A 20,079-nucleotide genomic window follows, 5' to 3' on the forward strand; every position below is an offset into this window, starting at 1 on the left:
AATTTCAACCAATCAGACAGAAAACAAATACCATACATAATCACATGACTATGATGAGAGACGTACATTATATAACTGCGTAAGATGGGTTTCTAATAGTTTTAAATCTTTACAGTTTATTCCAGCCAGGAAATATATTCATGCAACAACCAATTTCCCGCTTAAAATAAAAGACAAGACTTTAAGGTTTACATGTATAAGAGGAGAGACAGGTGCAGGGGAGGAGAGCAGGGCAATGACCAAAGACAGGTGCGGGGGAGGAGAGGAGGACAATGGCCAAAGACTGCTGTACAAATTGAAATACTCAGGGAGAAGGTAATTTGCAGTGACGGTCTCTAAGAACTAAAGGCCAACAGGCAAACTCTTTTCTATTCAAGGAGACTCTTTGAACATTATAATTATGGTGAGCAAGTCACGAGTTAGTTTTCACCTATGGTGTAAATTGCAGGGGTGTGTATTATTCTGGCCTTTACAAACTGAAAATCTACATCCACTGTGACTGAGTGGAAACTGGCAAGGTATGGAATGTGAAGTGACTTCAATTATTTTGACATTCATCTCGGTGACCTGCATGCAGGTGTTTGAACTGAGCCAGATGTAAATTTTAGGTCTCCGGCCTCTTCTATAAATGCTGTTCCTTCTCAGCCATGACCTGAAATCATTATTGGGTGGTGTAAGATTTAATCCAGTTTGGAAAAAAGAGTACTGAGCAGCCAGACGTCATACACTTGAATGAGGTTAGTTCATATTCGAAGTGGGTGTACATGTGTAGGTGTGGATTCGATGAATTAGTTGCACTGTTGATCCTTTCTTGCATCCGGTGATAGATCAGGGATATGAACTTTAAACAGTGTGTCCTTTGTCACGTTTATGTTTGTCCAAATCAAATTGCCGAGTATATGAGTTACCACAGCCAGGACACGTGCATTGGATGGGTCTTATGTGATATAGGCAATGTGCAGTAGTAGGCGATACCTCTCGCTTACCGTATACTCACATCCCTGCCAGGGGCAAGGATAACGATAGTGTCTTCCGAATCCTACGTGTTCCTTTTCGATGTGATCTGCTAGGTGACTGGTCTCCTGCAGTCCGACAGTGCACCGCACACACTAAACCCTCACCATTGTTCAAACGCCACTTACACTCATGATTTTGATGATGATGTGCAGTCAGGGCAGGATGAATGCTCGGGGTAGGCTGTAATGTCTGGGTAGGCTGCACGGTCTGGCCAAGGGGCTGGACTCTCTGTGTAGACTGCAATGCCTGTTGATCCTGAAACGGGTAGCAAAGCGGCGTTGTTTGTATACCATGGGACAGATCTTGAAGTGACACTGGGTGTTGGTCCTGAGACAGCGGCATTGCCTCCTGTTCCAGAGGCCGGTGTCGAAGCCGCAGTGTCTGTTCCTCAGGAGATGGGTGTCTATGCGACACTGTCCGTTCATCCGAAGACGGATGTTTTAGCTGTAATGTCGGTTGATCCTGGTTCGTAGGTAAACCCTGAAATGTTTGTTTATGATGTGACCTTGCGTCCTGGAACGTCAGTTCACGCTGCAATGTCTGTTGTGGCTGTAGAGTAGGCTAATATGACTCAGAATACAAACTCTGAAACATCGGTGAGACTTGGGCTTCCTGTCGATGCTGAGAAGGATATTCAAGCGCCAGTGCCAGTTGTTCCTGAGACTGGTGTCGCAGCCGCGGTGTTTGTTGATTCTGAGGTGCATGTTGTAGCCGCAATGTCAGCCTATCCTGGTTCGTAGATAAAGCCTGAAATGTTTCATTGTGATGGAACCTCGAGTTCTGGAACGTCAGTTGAGGCTGCAATGTCTGTTGAGGCTGTTGCGTAGGTTGATGTGAAGCATAATTCTGACCCTTAGCCATGGACTGGTATTGGACGTCCTGTCGATCCTGAGAAGGATGTGGAAGCGGCATTGCCTGTTCCTCCTGAGGCGGGTGCCGAAGCCTCAGTGTCTTTTCGTCTCGAGACGGGTGTCCAAACGGTACTGTCTGTTGATCCCAAGACGGACAATAATATGCTGAACAGAATTCAATATCCGCTTCTCTCACATTAGTAAAAACTGTGCTGCCCTTCGAACACGGTTGTCTGAGTTCAGAATGATTTGATCTGAAGTGATATGCAAGAAAATGAAAACTAGAAGTAACCAAAGTACTGTCGAGTGGAAACGATCAAGAAAAATCCTTTTTTCTAATGCTCAGGATGGTGGTAAATCTCCTACCTATTCATTATTCAACCAGAGTATTGGAACCCTACATAGGTTAAGTTTAATGCACGTGAAACAAGCCCTCCCTTAGAACGTGAAACAAGCCCTCCCTTAGAACGTGAAACAAGCCCTCCCTTAGAACGTGAAACAAGCCCTCCCTTAGAACGTGAAACAAGCCCTCCCTTAGAACGTGAAACAAGCCCTCCCTTAGAACGTGAAACAAGCCCTCCCTTAGAACGTGAAACAAGCCCTCCCTTAGAACGTTAGACATGAATACTGCACTTAAGAGAAGCGCAGAAATAATCCGAGGATGGCATCACGTGCCGCTCTTGCAAACCTATGAGGCCTCATGTTCCGTCCTATCCAAAATATATTACCGCAATTCTAGCTCCATTCTAGCGCGGTGAGACTTCTTTCCATTTTTGAATGTCCTGTATGATTATGACGTAATCCTACGTAGACAGCGATTAGGCTGTTGGTAGAAAACAGAGATGAGACCTTCTTCACTTAATGTGCTCTTTTCATGTACCCTGTGGGTTACTAGTCTGTAGGTGAAATTAGAGCCACAAGACATGCAGGTTTTCTGACTGGAGAGCAAGAGTCCCCCATCGGGCGTGACAATGACACTGATGGAGAGAAAACTGTTGGTAAAGGAGTTCTGAGCGACCGAACGTCATTTACTGGGAATATTGGTATTGTTGTTGTAAAGAGCATACTTCACAATCTCTAAAGGTTGTCATTCTAATCATATCGCATCTATGCATTGGAATTGTCCACAACGAAAGCCATACTGCATCAGTTTGTTTCTGTCATGCACACCTCGCTTTAGGTGATTTGTTTTGAGTAAAGTGGTGCATTCACTGTATTCTCACCTCAGCCAGATATCGTTTCAACATCCTGAGCTTGTCAGCGAATAGAATCATTCTTGAAGCCAAGCTGAAGGCACAGATTACCGGAACGCTACTGGCTTTATATCATAGTCTGGAAGAGTTTGGAAAGCAAAAATACCTTACAAAACGTTCGTTCCCAGAGCATTATTTTGTGGGTGAGATTCTTTTTGCAAGCTTAACTGCAGAACAACAAAAGGCCGGAAGGTTTACGATCCGCACCCACACTCTCTACTGTTAAGAGGAAATGCCAATGGTGGTTGGTTGGGGGCCTCTCTTCCATGTGCACAATATCGCCCAAAAGACAATCGCACGGACAGGAGGGGGATGGGGATTTTTCCACCACTTGAACTCCGCTGAACTATTTACATCATATATCAATAAGGTAGAAAGTATTTATGGTGTAGTGTTCCTGGAATGAATATATTCACTAAAATAATTTATATGTTACCAAGGGTAGTGAAGATTACGGAAAATGCAGAATGTTTCAATTCTAACGCTGTGTTCGTTTCTGATGTACCCCCGTGCCTTCTCTGAACCTCTGCTCTTGGTTTATGCGTTCATTTTTCTAACCAAACGGTAGATGATAGATCACTCAAACAGTTCAACCAGTTACAAATGGCCTGGATGTGATTTTAGAAGTAATTCCCCTCCATTTTGAAGCAGAAGTTGTTAGACGGTTGTGACTCTTGTTTCCTTTGAATCGCACAAAAAGTATTGGTGGCGCAAGGAGAAGCTTGTCGTTTGGAATGACAAGTGATCATCGCTGCTTTTCCTTGTCAGAGTCAACAATACAGTTTGTTCTGCGGCCATGGGAGTACAGTCAACTTCGCTTATAACAACATTCGGCGGGGCATCAAAAAGTGTTCTTATTCGCGAAGTGTCGTTATACCCGAAGTCTCATTCTATGTATTTCAGTTGGGAGGGAATTTGCTCTGGGCATGGAAATGCTGTCGTTATTCGCGAATTGTCGTTATATCGTTCAATATGATATCGTTCAATTGTCAATAAACATGCTGAATTGTCCGTAATCGTCGAACAACACCACCCTGATGTGATTTGCTTAACTGAAACTTGGCTAGAGCCTACTATACCTTTCTGTATTCCGGGATACCTAACCTATCGGCGAGACAGACCGCCTTGTGAAAACAAGTCTGGCACTACCTCCCGGGCATACGGTGGTGTTGCAATCCTTGTTCTGGAACACCGTTTTAGATCCATACGATATCGCCCGGATCTACTCCGTCCTATGTGTGAGGCTGTATGGGTCCAGCTCACGCCCAGGTCAAGCCGTACTGAACCAATTGTCGTTTGCTGTACGTATCGACCGCCTTCAACCAGGAGCTTGGACATAACTCGCTACTGCGACATGATTGGTGATTCTCTCAGGATGATTCCTGTATCGTCCTCTCACGTCATCATTGCTGGAGATTTGAATGGAAAAAACAGCCTCTGGTGCTCAACAGACCATACATGCCCTGCTGGTGCTGCAATACAACGAGAGTTTGGCTGCTTTGGTCTTCAACAACTGGTCGCCACAAACACGCACACCGCACCTTCAGGCAACCAGGCATGCTTGGACCTCATCTTCAGCAATCGTAGCCAACTAGTGTCGTCCATAGACACAGCCTGTGCTCTGGGTGCATCGGATCACCTCCTCGTTTCATGCCAGTTTGATATCCCCATGGACCCGCTTCCCTCTTGTGCTTCATCCAGGGATTTTGTGCAGTCATCTTCTGCCCGTAAGTACAATTTTAAGAGAGTGACACCTACCACATGGGCGGGTATTAATGATGATCTAGCGGCAGTTGCCTGGCATACGGTTGTTACGTCAGATGTGGACGAATCACTTGCAAATATTCAGACTGTTCTAGACCGCATCTTTACGCAGCACATTAGTGTGCAGCACTACGACCGTTGCTCCATCAGGGATACAGGGAGATCACGCCTGTCGAAACAACTTCCGCCCTGGATTAATGCGGAATTGAAAGGTGCTATCCGTCACAAGGCGGAACTTCACAGTCGGAGTAGGAAGTACCCAAGTCCTGTCAACAAATATCTGTTTAAAAAGCAACGAAATATTGTGAGGTCGCTGTCCCGGAAATGTCACCGGGAGTATATCCGAAAGCTGCAGGTCCTGATTTGCGATACCAGTAATCACCCTTCATTGCATCAATTCATTCGCATGCAGAGATCTTCGGGAAATAGCCCTGGAATACCTGACCTCGCATCAAATGGAAAGTTGGCAGCAGACCCTGCAGCTAAAGCTGCAGCTTTGAACGAGCAATTTGCATCAGTGGCGGTTGTTGACGACCCGCGCATACCATTGCCGTCCTTAGACCAACACCCTTGCCTCCCGAATGCGTTTCGTGCTCCGATAATAACCACAGCTGGAGTGCGCAAAGCTATTGCGAAGCTTAAGCTTAACAAATCGCCTGGTATGGACGGCATTTCCAGTGAAGTTGTTAAGGCTCTAGCACCATCATTATCATATCCTTTATGTCTTTTATTTAATTTGTCTTTCAGAAAAGGGAAGTTTCCATCGGCATGGAAAGTGGCCAAAATAACGCCGATATTTAAGGGCAAAGGTAGTAAAGCTACTCCTGGAAATTACAGGCCAATCTCTCTCTTATCATGCATTTCAAAATTATGTGAACGAATATTTTATGATCAGTTGTATAGCCATGTTGCCCCTGCCATTCACCCTGCTCAGTCTGGCTTTCGTCGTGGAGACTCGACTTCACTGCAGCTGACTCGCCTTGTACAGGACATTATCGGAGCAAGAGCAGAAAAGTTGTACACGGGCATTTGCTTCTTCGATCTTGCAAAGGCGTTCGACACAGTGTGGCATAGAGGTCTCTTGAGGAAGCTTCAAGTCATATTTAATATCTCTGACACACCGTTGAAGTGGATAGAGAGCTATCTTTCTGGGAGAAGCCAGTTTGTGTCCGTGTCGGGAGCAGACTCTCCAAAGCTACCCGTGCTGTCGGGGGTGCCTCAGGGCTCAATTCTTGGACCATTGCTTTTTGTTTTGTATGTTAATGATCTACCAAGTCATGTTTCTGGAATGTCATTGTTTGCTGACGACACAGCTGCTTTGCGCCACAGTAAAACTGTCAAACAGCTTGAGTCAGAGTTGCAAGACGCGATAAATATGATTGTCACCTGGATGTCCAGTTGGAGGCTTCAGGCAAACGTTTCAAAAACCAGAGTACTGTTTCTAACAGATTCTGCCTCAATGTTTAAGTTCACCTTTCCCAATTCACCCACAGAAATTCAGACGGTAAAGGAGCACAAACACCTAGGGGTAATGTTCGATTCATCCATGTCCTGGTCGGCTCATGTAGATTACATTTGTAATAAAGTCAGCCGTGCTCTTGGCTATATTAAAAGTCATTGTAAACATCTCTCTATTCCGTGCCGTTCCGCTATATATAAAATTTATCTCCTTCCATTGTTTGAATATGCTGCCACAGCCTGGTGTGGCCTAGCTAAGGTCTTATCCGATTCCATTGAAGTTCATCATAAGAAAGTTCTAAAAATTTTGTTCTCGAAGAAACCTTCCGTTCCCTCCAATGAGTTGTACTTATTAGCTCAGACTACTCCGTTAGAGCAACGCCGACTAACTTGCCTCTGTATATTGGTTCATCGAATTCTCTTGGGTTGTGTTCCTGAACATATAAAGCCTTATAACTGGTTTGTCTCGGGCCGCTCAACCAGAAACAAAGTGTCTCTTCCCAAGGCCAAGTCAACGCAATTCACAAGATCGCCATTCTTCCAGGGCTACTGTGCATGGCTACAACTTCCCGAATCAGTGAAGACTTCTGCATCATTGAAAGAATTTAAAGTGAATCTGAGGGCCTGCTGATGACTGAGTGCACCATAATAATAATACTTGCAAGTAAAAACTAATCAATATAGCTTTTCGGCTGTTTCCTTTTCATGTATATAATCTTCTCCTTCTTTTACCATGGTTGGCCATCACCCACATCTTCCCGTTTTGGCTGCCATCGGAAGCCATAAGATGTTGAATAAATAAAAAATAAAAAAATATCCGCAGTCGTTATTAGCGAGGTTGACTGTAGTGTGGGAGTAGAAAGTGCTGAGGAGACGTCGCGGAGGGGCGATCTTTCCTGCGCAGGTATGACTTTGGCCGTATTTCAGCATGGTCGAGTGGAAAAATTCAAAAACGTTTATTTCAAGAAAACCCCAAACGAAAGATGGGGTACATATCCTCAGCGATAGAAGAGGTGTTCTACTATCTGCCGGTGTATAGTTCTGGCCAATTGAGGACGTAGCTGGCTGTTTTGCCAGCGCTTGAAAATTGGCTATTTTCAAGACGATCATTTGTGGCGTCAAGGGGTGATGGACCTCGTCTTCTGGGATCCTGGCTTGGCTAAGCGGTACTGCTCGAGGACCTCTTCTAAGGTGAGGCAATGTTGGCTTGATGGAGTTTTGTTCGTAGCTTGTTCGTATACGCTGTGCCGTGACTCGTGTCTAGACCCATAACTAATGTGATATTTCAGCCATTTTTGAGGGGTATTCAAATTTCAAGATTCCCTTCAGAAACTTTTTCAAGGGTTTTGCACAATCGATCGCCGACCCAAAGGGAACCTACCTGCAAATTTTGAGCGAAATCGGAGAGATCCACTTGCACACATACTTTGGTATTCTCCGCTGAGACATGCTATCCTTTACAAATTCCCTCTCAAAGTAAGCACTCGACTCGGGCCTCTCCTTCAAGACTCACCTCCACAAAACAGCACTCAAGGCGAATTCTCGCCTGGGCTTCCTGCGCAAAGTTGCTCGCGTACTCGATGGTGCAGGCAAACGAACCGTCTACAGAGGTTTTGTGAGGCCAGTCCTAGAGTATGCGCCATTGGTATGGATGGGAGCAGCTTCAAGCCATTTGCGCCTTCTCGATCGAGTGCAGAGACGCGGCCTCAACATCAACATCAACTCCCTCCCTCTCACTTATCTATTTATACGTGTTTCGTAATCCCGTCTATGGTGTGCTGGATAGCGCTAACGCCGAGACCCTAGGTCGGCGTTGCTAGTCCCGCCTCACCGGCATAGGCTCCCTGAGAGCCCCTACTAGTACATTGTATGTCTATCTCCTTTGTTGTCTCGATCATTATTTTCTTTTGTCTTCTTCTTCTCCTCTCTTTGTTATGGTCTATCAGTAGGAGGTGCATTCTGTAAAATAATAAAATAAAAAACTCACAATATCTATGATCACCATTAGACGTGGGCAGCCAGTCTAACAGGAACAAAAAGAACATAGGCTCATTAATTTGGAGATGTATACCACTTCTTTTTTTTTGGAGACGCACATTAAGTTCATATTTGAAGAAAGAGAAGAACGTGACAGATTTACAATTTTTATCAGTTGAGATGGTCAGGGATATTTGGATGCACCAGCCAACGTCTAATTAAACAGACAATATTGCACTGATTGCAAGTTTTATAACAAGCAAAGACAGAATTCTGAAAAATGAGGGGACCTCGGACAATGTTATCTTAACAAAACTCCAATCTTTACCTAGAAGATACCCTACGATGGCGAAATGCAAAAAGCATTGACAAATGGTATACATTGGGTAAGGAATACAAGGGACAACCAAATACACGAGGACCTTGTTTAGAAGACTCTTTTAATAATTTGCATGACATGAGTATTGTGCATTGATTTAGGCAAAACATAATACATGATGCATATACTCTCGCATTACAGGACAATTATTTCAACTGTGACTGAGTGGACTTTTGGAAGATGTTGAAGGTGATGTGGCCTCACCTTCCTCCACTATGAGTTATGTTTATGTGAAGCTGCTGGCAGGGAACCAGGGGGAAACATCAAGTCACTAGCCTCCTAGCTTTTTCTTTTCCACAGTACTGTTCGGAATCCTGTACATTGGCCTCCTCACCCAAGCCCTGAAATCCGTTTGTGGTGGAAGAGTTTTCCCGCACTCAAAACGCAATAGTGAACAGCCAAGCGTCTATAATGCATATGTCACGGGGGTGAGTTTTCATGAGGAGGCGGAGGTCTGACGATGCGGAATAACATTTATTGCGCCCGGTGATAGAACAGGGAAACGGTCCTTAGCCAGTGTGTTGTTTGCTATGTATCTCTAAATATTCTCTCCTAGTATATGATTTACCACAGCCAGGATGAGTACATAGGAAGTGGTTAGTGTGAGAGCCTATGTGCCTTAAAAGGTGATATCTGTTCAGATATTTCTTGTCACATCCTTGCCAGTGGCAGTTATAGGGATTGTATGCTGATGATCCTACGTGTTCCTTTTTGACGTGATGTGCTAGGTTTCCTGCAGTCTGGCAGCGCACGGCACACACTATACCCTCACCATTGTTCAAACACCACTTACACTCATGATTGTGATGATGATGTGCAGTCGGGGCAGGATGAACGATTGGGGTAGGCTGGATGGTTTGGGTAGGCTGTGCAGTCTCGGTAGGCTGTGCAGTCTGGGTAGGCCGCAATGTCTGTGGAGGCTGTGAAGTCTGGGCAGTCTGGCGATGCTGGAGTTTCTGTAAATACGTGAACCCAGAGGGAAACTGAACCATTTGAGTAGGCTGAACGGTCTGGGCAGGCTTAACGGTTTGGGCAGGCTGAACGGTCTGGGCAGGCTGAACGGTCTGGGCAGGCTGAACGGTCTGGGCAGGCTGAACAGTCTGGGCAGGCTGAACGGTCTGGGCAGGCTGGAAGATCTGCATATGATGTGCAGTCTGGGCAGGCTGTGCTTGCTGGAAATATGGCACCGAAGTCGGAAACTGAACCATCGGAACAGGCTGAGTGATCTGGGCTGTCTCACCAGGCTGTATTTGCTGGTAATGCGGGACCGGAGTGTAAAAGGGCACGATCTGGGTAGGCTGGACGATCTGCTCAAGCTGGACGACCTGGGGATGTAGAACGATCTGGCCAGGCTGGACGATCTGGGGAGGCTGTATTGCCTGCAAAACCTGTGCAGTCTGGGGAGGCTGATTGATCTGAGCAGCCTGAACGATCTGGCTTGGCGTGACGTTTCGTGATGGCTGCATTGTCTGTAAACGGTGGACACTCTGGACTTGGTGCGGAACGGATACCCTAGTGTTGCAGACCGGTGATTCTGACAAATTCTCCGATGACGACATCCCTGGAAAATCTGGTGGAGAACCGTAGGGGAAATGTTGCACTTCTTTATTGTGGCATGAGCTTGGCATCGCTTTGAATTGAGCGTAATAGTTCCGATGTTCGCCCAGCCATTGTTGCAGCCGGAGCAATCGATACACTGGATTGTTGAGCGAACATCAATTCCTGGTCTGCAATAATGACTATCCGAACTGGAGGGTCAACATTCAAAATAATGTCACGGAAATGTCCCAAGTCCAGTCGAGCAACCACAACAAAGCAAAGGTATTTTGAAAAGGTCGCATCGGGGATAACTCTCCATATAACCGAACACATTGACCACACATTGCTTAGTGTGAGCTTCACGAAAGTGAAGAATTTGTTAGGAAAACGGGTTTTCAGCGCTGATTCTAGTAATCCAAACTGTTTCAGCCTTGCTCCATATTGAAGGCCTGCTAGTAACATCGGGCAACAGAAGCAGGCTCGACTTGATATTTTCCCAACTTCCTGCAAGGTTTGTTACGTTACGAAATAGTGATAGCGGGCGGGATAAGCGAAATCTCCAGCTTCAGAAGCTACCAGTATTCAGCTGACATCGCCTCCATGCTATTTCTTGCTGGTGTTTGCACCTTTATGGTTTTTTGTCTGGTCATTGTCCTCCTCTCATCCCCGCACCTGTCTTTGGTCATTGTCCTCCTCTCCTCCCCTGCACCTGTTTCTCCTGTTATACATGTAAACCTTAAAGTAATACCGTATTGTCTTTTATTTTAAGCGGGAAATTGGTTGCTGCATGAATATATTTCCTGGCTGGAATAAACTGTAAAGATTTAAAACTATTAGAAACCCATCTTACGCAGTTATATAATGTACGTCTCTCATCATAGTCATGTGATTATGTTTGGTGTTTGTTTTCTGTCTGATTGGTTTATTTATTTATTTATTTATTTATTCAACATCTCCTGGCCCGTCCGAAGACTGCCAATAAACATGAGAGGTCAGGTGATAGCCAACCACGGCAAGCTAAAAGGGAAAAAAAAGAAAGATGCTGTCAGAGAGGGAAAGGAGATAGGGAGAGAAAAAGAAAGGGAGGCACATTAATAATACATGGGATCACTTCGGATGAGACAGTGTGGAAAGCTGGACTGTGAATTTCCTGATATCCTGGCATGTCTTAATGCTAGTAGGCAGGTTAGACCAAAGGGAGTATGCTGAGAAGAAAGGGGATTTCAAAAACAGAGAGGAACTAGCTCGGGGCAGTGATAAGGCATTGCGTGTTGGTCTAGTGGTAACAAACCAGTTGTACTTGGCAATATGTTTCGGGACTTGGGCTAGGAAGATTTTTTGCACAAGGATACAAAGATGCTGCTGATGTCGGGCAAGAAGAGGGTGCGTGGAAGCAAGTTTATAAAGACAAAGGGAGGCAAATGTTTGGTCTTTTCGAAACAGAATTTTCAGAAGCAAGCGTTGATGTACCTCCAGTCTGTGGAGTAAAGTCTGAGACAACCCGCACCAAGCTATATCGCAATAGTCAAATATAGGCAAAATGTACGACTTAAAGAACAATTTTCTGCAGTTATCATTCAAGTGTTGGCAGTGGGGTTGTAGCATACCTAAGGACGCACTCGCACGCTTGCACACAGACTGGACTTGTGGAGACCAGGAGAGTTGGCGGTCGAGAATAACGCCCAGGTGCTTGTGCTCGTTAACAACTTTAATAGGTGTACTATTTAGACCAGGAAAATACAGAAGTTGAGTGGGGGGCGAGGGAGAGAAGAACATGGCCTCGGTTTTGGCGAGGTTAGGCTTCAGTTTCCAGGTTTCCATCCATGTTACTGTAGCGTTGACCCCGGACTGCATGGAGGCCGTGAGGTTGTCTGCCGAGCTGTCGGAGCACATCAGAGCAGTGTCGTCAGCAAAAAGACTTACATTTGGTACAAGGGCTGGCAAGTCATTAACGTACAGTAGAAATAGGAGCGGCCCAAGTATGGACCCCTGGGGTACCCCAGACACGACTAGTAATGGGTCTGATAGGAAGGTAGATACTCTGACAGTCTGGTGGCGGCAGGAAAGATAGGATGAGAGCCATTGCAGGGCTGGACCGTGTACCAAGAAGACGGACTCTAGCTTTGCAAGCAGACCACGATGCCAGACGGTGTCGAAAGCTTTCGCTAGGTCAAAGAACACGATGCCAACATGCCGCCTGAGGTTCCGCTGGGTGTAGATGTCTTGTACTAGACGTGTTAGTTGGAAAGTTGTGGAGTCTCCACGGCAGAAACCGGATTGAGATGGTGAAAGCGCTGGGGTGACGTGGCAGTACAGAGACTCAAAGAAAATACGTTCACAGACCTTGGACACAGCGGGAAGGAGAGAGATTGGTCTGTAGTTGCCAGCCTGAGAGCGTTGGCCTTTCTTATAGATCGGGACGATAACAGCAGATTTCCAGACGGACGGAAATACTCCTGTACGATATGACATGTTAAAGAGCATGCACAAGGGATAGGACAGAGATGGCGCAAGCCATTTGAGAACCTCATTGGGTATGCCATCTTCGCCAGGGGACTTACAATTCTTCAGGAGTTTGAGGTGCTTACAGACGGTAGCAGTCGTGGTAACGACGCGTGTGAGTGGTGCGCTAAGTTCAGGGGCTGGGGACAGCGATGGAATGACCCAATTCGGATCTTCCGGAATGCCGGATGAAACAAACGGCTTGTTCAGTGTGTCTGCAATCGCCTTCACATCGTGCTGGCGGTTGCCATGGGAGTCCGTCAGGTACTGGATTGGCGCGCGGGAGGTCCCGCGGCACTGGTTGCGAATGAATTGGTGGAGTGATGGGCGATCGGGGGAGGAGAGTGTTGCAGAAAGAGAGTTTAGAAAGGAGCGGTGTGAGGTACGAGAAAGGTGCTTGACGAAGTTGCGTTGAACTCGGTAAGCCTCCCGGTTAACCGGCGTTGGGAATTTCTTGTAGATGCTGAAAAGATCACGCTTGCGCTTCACTTCAGATACGAGGGACCGTGTCACCCATGGGGGACTAGATGTCGAGGATGTTGGGTTGGAATGTTTCCGGTTGTTGTAGCCGATAGCAAAGTTAGAGAGGTGCTGTTGGAACCCTCGTTCAAGGACGGCTGCAAAGTGATCTACCGCGGCGTCAACAGTTGGAGAGCCTTCTGGTTGCAGAAACGACCAGTCGTGGCAGGAGAAATCAGCGTTCATAGAGTCCCAGCACTGAGAGGGAACTCGACGGAAGCGATATGGGAACGGTTTGCGAGAAGGAAGTGGCAGGTCTGGATCCGAGGGCAATGAGACGGCGAACTGGCATGAAACCATGAGATGGTCCGAGGAGCCAAGAGCGCAAGCTGTGTGAACATCCGTCGCCAGCAGGGGTTGGTTCGTGAAGACAAGGTCTAGACATGACTGTGTTCCGGAAGATGTTGTGTGCGTTGGACTGTGCACCAGCTGATCCAAACCGAAGCAGGTAAGGGTGCGAAAAAGTGCCGCCCCAGCAGGACACGTTAAATCCGATGGGCACCACCGTTTGTGCTTACTGTTGAAGTCCCCAGCCATTATGACATGGTACGATGACATGGGAACGGTTACCAAAGCACTAGCTAGCATATCACAGAAGTGGTCTATTTCCGTGGTTTTGACTGAGGGCGGACGGTAGGTACAGCAGACGAGGATGGGTGTCGGGGAGCCTAAGATTGGGTGAAGCTCAACCCATACGGATTCACAGGTCGGACGAGCAAGGTCGTCGCGAACTTGGACTCTTCCGAAGCGATTTTGCTGGACAAGAATCGCAACTCCACCATATCCTCTGGTTGCCGTACCGGATTTGTTATCATGAGGTGGTCGGTCGCGACGAAATGTGGTATAACCGGAGATGGTGAGCGCTATGCTTGGATTTAGCCATGTTTCATTTAGACAGATGACATCAGGTTTGTTGAAATCAGCAATGACAGACAGTTCGGCAGATTTGTTAACGATTGAGCGGCAATTTACGGAAAACAAGGTTGAAATTTATTGTTGTTATTGTTTTTGTAGGTGATGATTGCTTAGTCTGAATTCGTTTTTGTCTGTTGTTTGTACAGTAGACCCCATTTTAAAACCATAATAAAAGTGAGAGGTTGTGATTGACCTGAGGGAAACGAAGGGTGGGAAGAGGGAGGGGGGGGGGGCGAGGGGGGGGGGGCAGGGGTTGGAATACTTGAAAACAAGTCCATCAATAACGGTACTTGATAAATGCATATATTCAATATCCTCCATATTTCTTTCATACACTCACAGAATGCCGATTATGTACCATGCATGAATGTTTTGTTTCCATAATTATGTACGTGTATGCGCCTTTTGTGTGTATGTATATATTATTACCTTCAGCCTCGTGAATATGGGCGAATATTCACTAGCATACAAACCGAGGCGAATAACTAGTGAATATTCGCCCATATTCACGAGGCTGAAGGTAATAATAGACTTATACCTCCCCATATTCACCCTCTCGTCCCTAAAACCCAACACACGAGTCCTGTTGGTCATACGGTACATGTACATGTACGCAGAAGTCGTTGTTGCTTCAGTGTCGTAAACCGACTGGCGTGTTAAAACTATTAGAAACCCATCTTACGCAGTTATATAATTTGACAAAAATTGTTTTTAAACCGATTCGCGAATTAACGCGATGATCGCGGATTGGTCAAATCTTCGCGTGAAACGAAACCTCTCTGGGATTGGCAAAAAAAATCGCCGCGCGAAACGAAAACTCTCTAATGATTGGCTCCCGCCACAACGCTGCACGAGCGTGTTCTTCATGGTGAATGGCACGAGCGTGTTCTCCAAGGTCGTCACCTCTCATGCCACATGCACCAGTACGTGTACACGATCGATTGAACAAGATTCTGAACACGCCGCCCTCCAATTCAAGCAAAGAACACGCCAGTCGGTTTACGACACTGAAGCAACAACGACTTCTGCGTACATGTACATGTATGACCAACAGGACTCGTGTGTTGGGTTTTAGGGACGAGAGGGTGAATATGGAGAGGTATAAGTCTATTATTACCTTCAGCCTCGTGAATATGGGCGAATATTCACTACTTATTCTCCTCCGTTTGTATACTAGTGAATATTCGCCCATATTCACGAGGCTGAAGGTAACGAGAGAGCTTGGAAGCTCAGGGCCCTACGCTATGCCTTTTTGCCTTGATGACCTAGACAAAAAAAAGCATAGGGATGTTATAAATTCTTTAAAAAAATCCTCTTTTTTTAAGACATAACCTGGGATTCGAACCCGCACTATCGCGCGCCCTGCATGCATCCCCCGATACACTTCGCATACATACTAATTCTTCCAAGTTGTTTCACATTGTGATCTTGCATTTGAAAGCCCTATTTGAATATGCATCGACTGCAAGCCGTTGCTGCTCGTTCATATCTGCTTTGTAAGACCCGGCACCCTCCTGAGTGGGAAACCCCGAAGCAGATTCTTAATCGTACTTGTGACTGGTCATCCCTGAAGTGGCGTCGTCAGATTCTGTCCTTGCTGTATTTTCATCATGTGTTTTACCAGTTTCCGTCTTTGCTAATTCGTTTCAAATTCAATGTATCCCTTAGTTGTCGTCACCCGTCCTCTATAGTTTTACCTCGTTCTGGCGCCCATTTCCTTAAATCCCCTCTCTTCAGTTTATCTGTGGAATGGAACAAACTTCCAGAACACATCCGCTGCGTTCAGTCCTCTGTCAATTTCGCATTGCTCTAAAGGCTCATTACTCTCAGCATAGATATTCTCTGACTGGAATTCCGAACTTTTCCGTTTGAGAAATTTTTTTCCTTGAAATTAAACCTTGCTGGGTTTTTTTCATCTAAATGTCCCGCTATTATCTGCAGAGGTGATTTCTTCCCTCGTCGATTTCTTTCCTGCTTTTATACCTCGATATTTACCGAAGGATGTACCCAGAGTGCTTGACAGTGCTCAACACCACAAAGGCAGAGCGTAATACACAACAGAACAACAAGGACAATCAAGGCTTGTTTGCTGCTACTTTAAGTTTCATGCTTACGCAATCATCAGGCAACATGAAGATCGGGTGCCGACCATGCCGGTATATATGCCAGGAGAAGGTGGTATAAAAAGCTGTGTGAGACTGTGGGGGCTAGCGCAGTAGCGGTGATGTTTTAGGCAGGGGGCTGTGTGCAGAGTGTGTGGTTGTTGAAGGCAGGGGCTAGCAGTGCAGTGTAAGCGCGAAGTGTGTGGCTGGTGTGGGCAGGAGGTGGTGAACAATGCGTGTGGATGTTGTAGGCAGGAGGCTGTAGAGCTAGCAGTGTGATATTAGCGCAATGTAAATGGATATGTCTGGTGTGGGCAGGGTGTTATGAGCACGGTGTGTGAACGTGAATGGTGTGGGCAGGAGGCTGTGGAGACATGTTTAGGTGACACCGTGGTTTTTTAGGAGATACTTGTTCTCGTGTCGGCACTTGGACACCATTTCGGAGCGCTTGTTGAGGCTGGACGGTGACCCTAGCGTGTTCAGGATGTGATACTTTTCTCTGGTACAGAGGGAACACCGCTTCGTGATTATCCTCCATTCGACTTCGTATTGGGAGTTGGATATTTAGGTACTTATTTCCCTTCTTCCCATGCTTCATCTTCCACTCTCCTCTCCCAATTTCCCCATTTTTCTTGCGATATTTATGTGGGAGACTTCCGTGATAAGCATCCATTTGCTTTTGGAGAATCCTTTTAAATAAATACAATACAAAATTAATACAATACATTGTGGCCAGCCGTCTTTGATGGCACGGTATGGTAGGGGATAGGTACGGGACAGGTACGATCGAGGGTAATACAACACACTTCGAGGATCACGCTCCGTTCGCCGCCGTCACATCAACCTTGTGCCTGTCGACCTCGTCCAGGCTGAGGCTCGCCTTGCTACGCATTAGACTGTCTTCACAGCCATTTTAGCTTCCTCCTTATTGGACTGTTTTCACAGCCATTGTAGCTTCCTCCGTATAAGACTGTTTTCACAGCCATTAAATTTTCAGCTCATTTTCTCTCGGTACTAAGCTGTTGACCTTGCACTTGTGTTTATTTTGCCCGTACAAGAGGCTTGGAACCAGGAAAAAAAAAATACAACACCGTCTCCCGTGCCGTACCGTACCATCAAACACAGCTGCCCGCAATATTCAAATAGGGCTTTCAAACGCAAGGTAATAACGTGAAGCAACTTGGAAGAACGGGTATGAATGCCTGAAAAAAATAGGAGAATTGAAAAATTTATAACATCCTATGCTTTTTTGCCGTCCGATACGGATAGTGCCAGGCGTGACACAAACAAACAAACAAACACACACAAATACCAAACGAGAAACGGAGCGTCTCTGTAAGTTTGTATCCCTGGTGATGTTTGTGCCTGGAGAGCACTATATAAGTGGTGCTCTTCAGGCACAATCTTCCTCAGCCTACTCAAGCTCAACTGATGAGGGGTGAATTCCCCGAAACACTGTGTATTGAGCAGGGAGTGGTGCTTTCTTGCAGGTTTGCCGAGTCGAAGGTTCGATGGACTTCTCGTGTGCTCTGGATGGCAGTCGTGAGTCAGTCAAGTGTCAAGTAAAGTCGGCGGAATAGCGCGAGCTCCGGTGTGGGGAGCAAACCCTTTCTTACAAATTATCGCCGAAGTCGCAACCACTACTTCGTACTGTTGTGCCCAGCGCGGGCTTGCGACTAGTTGGTTTGGAGGTGACAGCGTTGCGAATGACCAAGGGTCCTCGACGTCTGTCTCACCGTCCAGGAGCGACACTGACTCACGCTGCTATCTGGTGTTCACGAGGTATTTGTCGCGCTGGAAACGGAGCGTCGCTGTAAGTTTGTATCCCTGGTGATGTTTGTGCCTGGAGAGCACTATATAAGTGGTGCTCTTCAGGCACAATCTTCCTCAGCCTACTCAAGCTCAACTGATGAGGGGTGAATTCCCCGAAACACTGTGTATTGAGCAGGAAGTGGTGCTTTCTTGCAGGTTTGCCGAGTCGAAGGTTCGATGGACTTCTCGTGTGCTCTGGATGGCAGTCGTGAGTCAGTCAAGTGTCAAGTAAAGTCGGCGGAATAGCGCGAGCTCCGGTGTGGGGAGCAAACCCTTTCTTACTTATATTGTAAATCAACACATTTTGGCCGATGAGAAATAGAAACCTCTCGATTAGAGAGGTTAAGATGCACGTTATTTCCGACGTGACGCGCAGTTTCACGTCAAATTTGAAATCGATCGGTATTTTTGCTCTCACATGCATCCATTGCTCAATCATGCATCATTTGCCTATATGACAAACGTTGGCCTGCGTTTACTTTGGCCGGTTGGTACCAAGCGGCGAAATCAGCGAAATTAAATCGCCAGCGAACATTAGTTGATTTTAATACAGGAATCGGATTTTCTGGCCTTTTTGTAGTAATACATGTACATTGACCTGTTGAGCCAATGACGACGCCGAATGCATGGTTGCCTGTGGAGCACATTACATAACTTTACAGTCTCCTAAAATACGTATCCTGTCCGACGGCAAAAGAGGCTGCAGATTTAGTTTTTCTGCGCGTCGACGGGATGTCTGCGACGCGAAAGTTCAGCTCGCGTTATTTGGCTCGCACGTCGAAAAAATCAACGCGGGTGACCTGCTGCTCACGTCGAAATTTGGACATTACATAACTTTACAGTCTCCTATATAAATACGTATCCTGTTCGACGGCAAAAGAGGCTGCAGATTTAGTTTTTCTGCGGGTCGACGGGATGTCTGTCCTGACGTTTACTGGGACCGGCTTAGACTCTGCCGATCACGGGCGTTCTGGACTCGACGGGATGTCTGTCCTGACGTTTCCTGGGACCGGCTTAGACTCTGCCGATCACGGGCGTTCTGGAATCAACGGGATGTCTGTCCTGACGTTGCCTGGTACCGCCGGACTCTACCGATCACGGACGTTCTGGAGTCGACGGGATCTCTCTTCCGACGTTTCCTGTGACCGGCACTGAATCGCTCATTCACGCTTATTTTGGAGACGACGGGATCTCTCTTCCAAAGTATGTTTATGCTGACGCATCCTATCACCTAATAGGGCTTGGCGGATAATGCCGGCAGAATTTTCGGCAGAAAACGCCTGTTTGGGGGGTCGAGCATATTTCGGCAGAACGGGGGCTGAAAAAGCATTCTCTGCCATGTCAAATGACAGTTACCACGGAATTGGCGTGCGACGTTCTGCTTTTGCAGCAAATTTGCCGCGTTCTTCGACACGCAGTCCATCCATCCACCAAATGTGGCCGGAACTGTTACTTTGCGGAAGGTAGCAGCCTTGAATGGCAGGCCAGTGGCAGAAGTCTACGAGTCGTAGATCTACATAATATGGCCCAGTTGCAGCGATTTTCGACCTTCGGTGAAAAAGCCCGCTGTGTGAAAAGATTCAAATCAAATCATCTTTTGCTGCGCAAGCCGGGCCGCGGACGGGTATTCCGTGGATCACGACACCAGTGAAGTCAGACTTGAAAATGTTCGCAAAACAAGCATTTTGCAACGAAGGTCGAAAATCGCTGCAACTGGGCCATATTATGTAGTGTGGCTAGCCTTCATCTGAAGTGCGCCTGCGCCGGCCACATGTGTTCTTTTTCATGCCTTGTCTAGTATTTCACATGACTCATCTTTTTAGATCCTGAACCCAATAATTTATTATGTGTGCCAAGTGTATTTTTACATAACTGGATTTCAGCAGAAATTTCAGCAGAAAATGCACTTTCATGAGCAGAATATTGAGCAGACCGAAAAGCAGAATGAGGGATTTCGGCGAGCATTATCCGCCTAGCCCTATCACCTAATC

The 20,079-nt window shown here is 46.5% G+C and overlaps 1 protein-coding gene across 1 annotated transcript; it reads right to left on the reverse strand.

The window, feature by feature from the left end:
• Positions 1–8,294: 8,294 nt before the first annotated feature.
• LOC135819125 (myosin light chain kinase, smooth muscle-like) lies at positions 8,295–10,514 on the reverse strand. Its single transcript, XM_065332277.1, has one exon. It carries the CDS (start codon positions 10,325–10,327, stop codon positions 9,209–9,211), a length of 1,119 nt encoding a protein of 372 aa, XP_065188349.1. The 5' UTR covers positions 10,328–10,514; the 3' UTR covers positions 8,295–9,208.
• Between the last annotated feature and the right edge of the window lie 9,565 nt (positions 10,515–20,079).

Source organism: Sycon ciliatum, chromosome 6 (genome assembly GCF_964019385.1).
Source record: "Sycon ciliatum chromosome 6, ocSycCili1.1, whole genome shotgun sequence".
In the NCBI taxonomy this organism is placed as follows: Eukaryota; Metazoa; Porifera; class Calcarea; order Leucosolenida; family Sycettidae; genus Sycon; species Sycon ciliatum.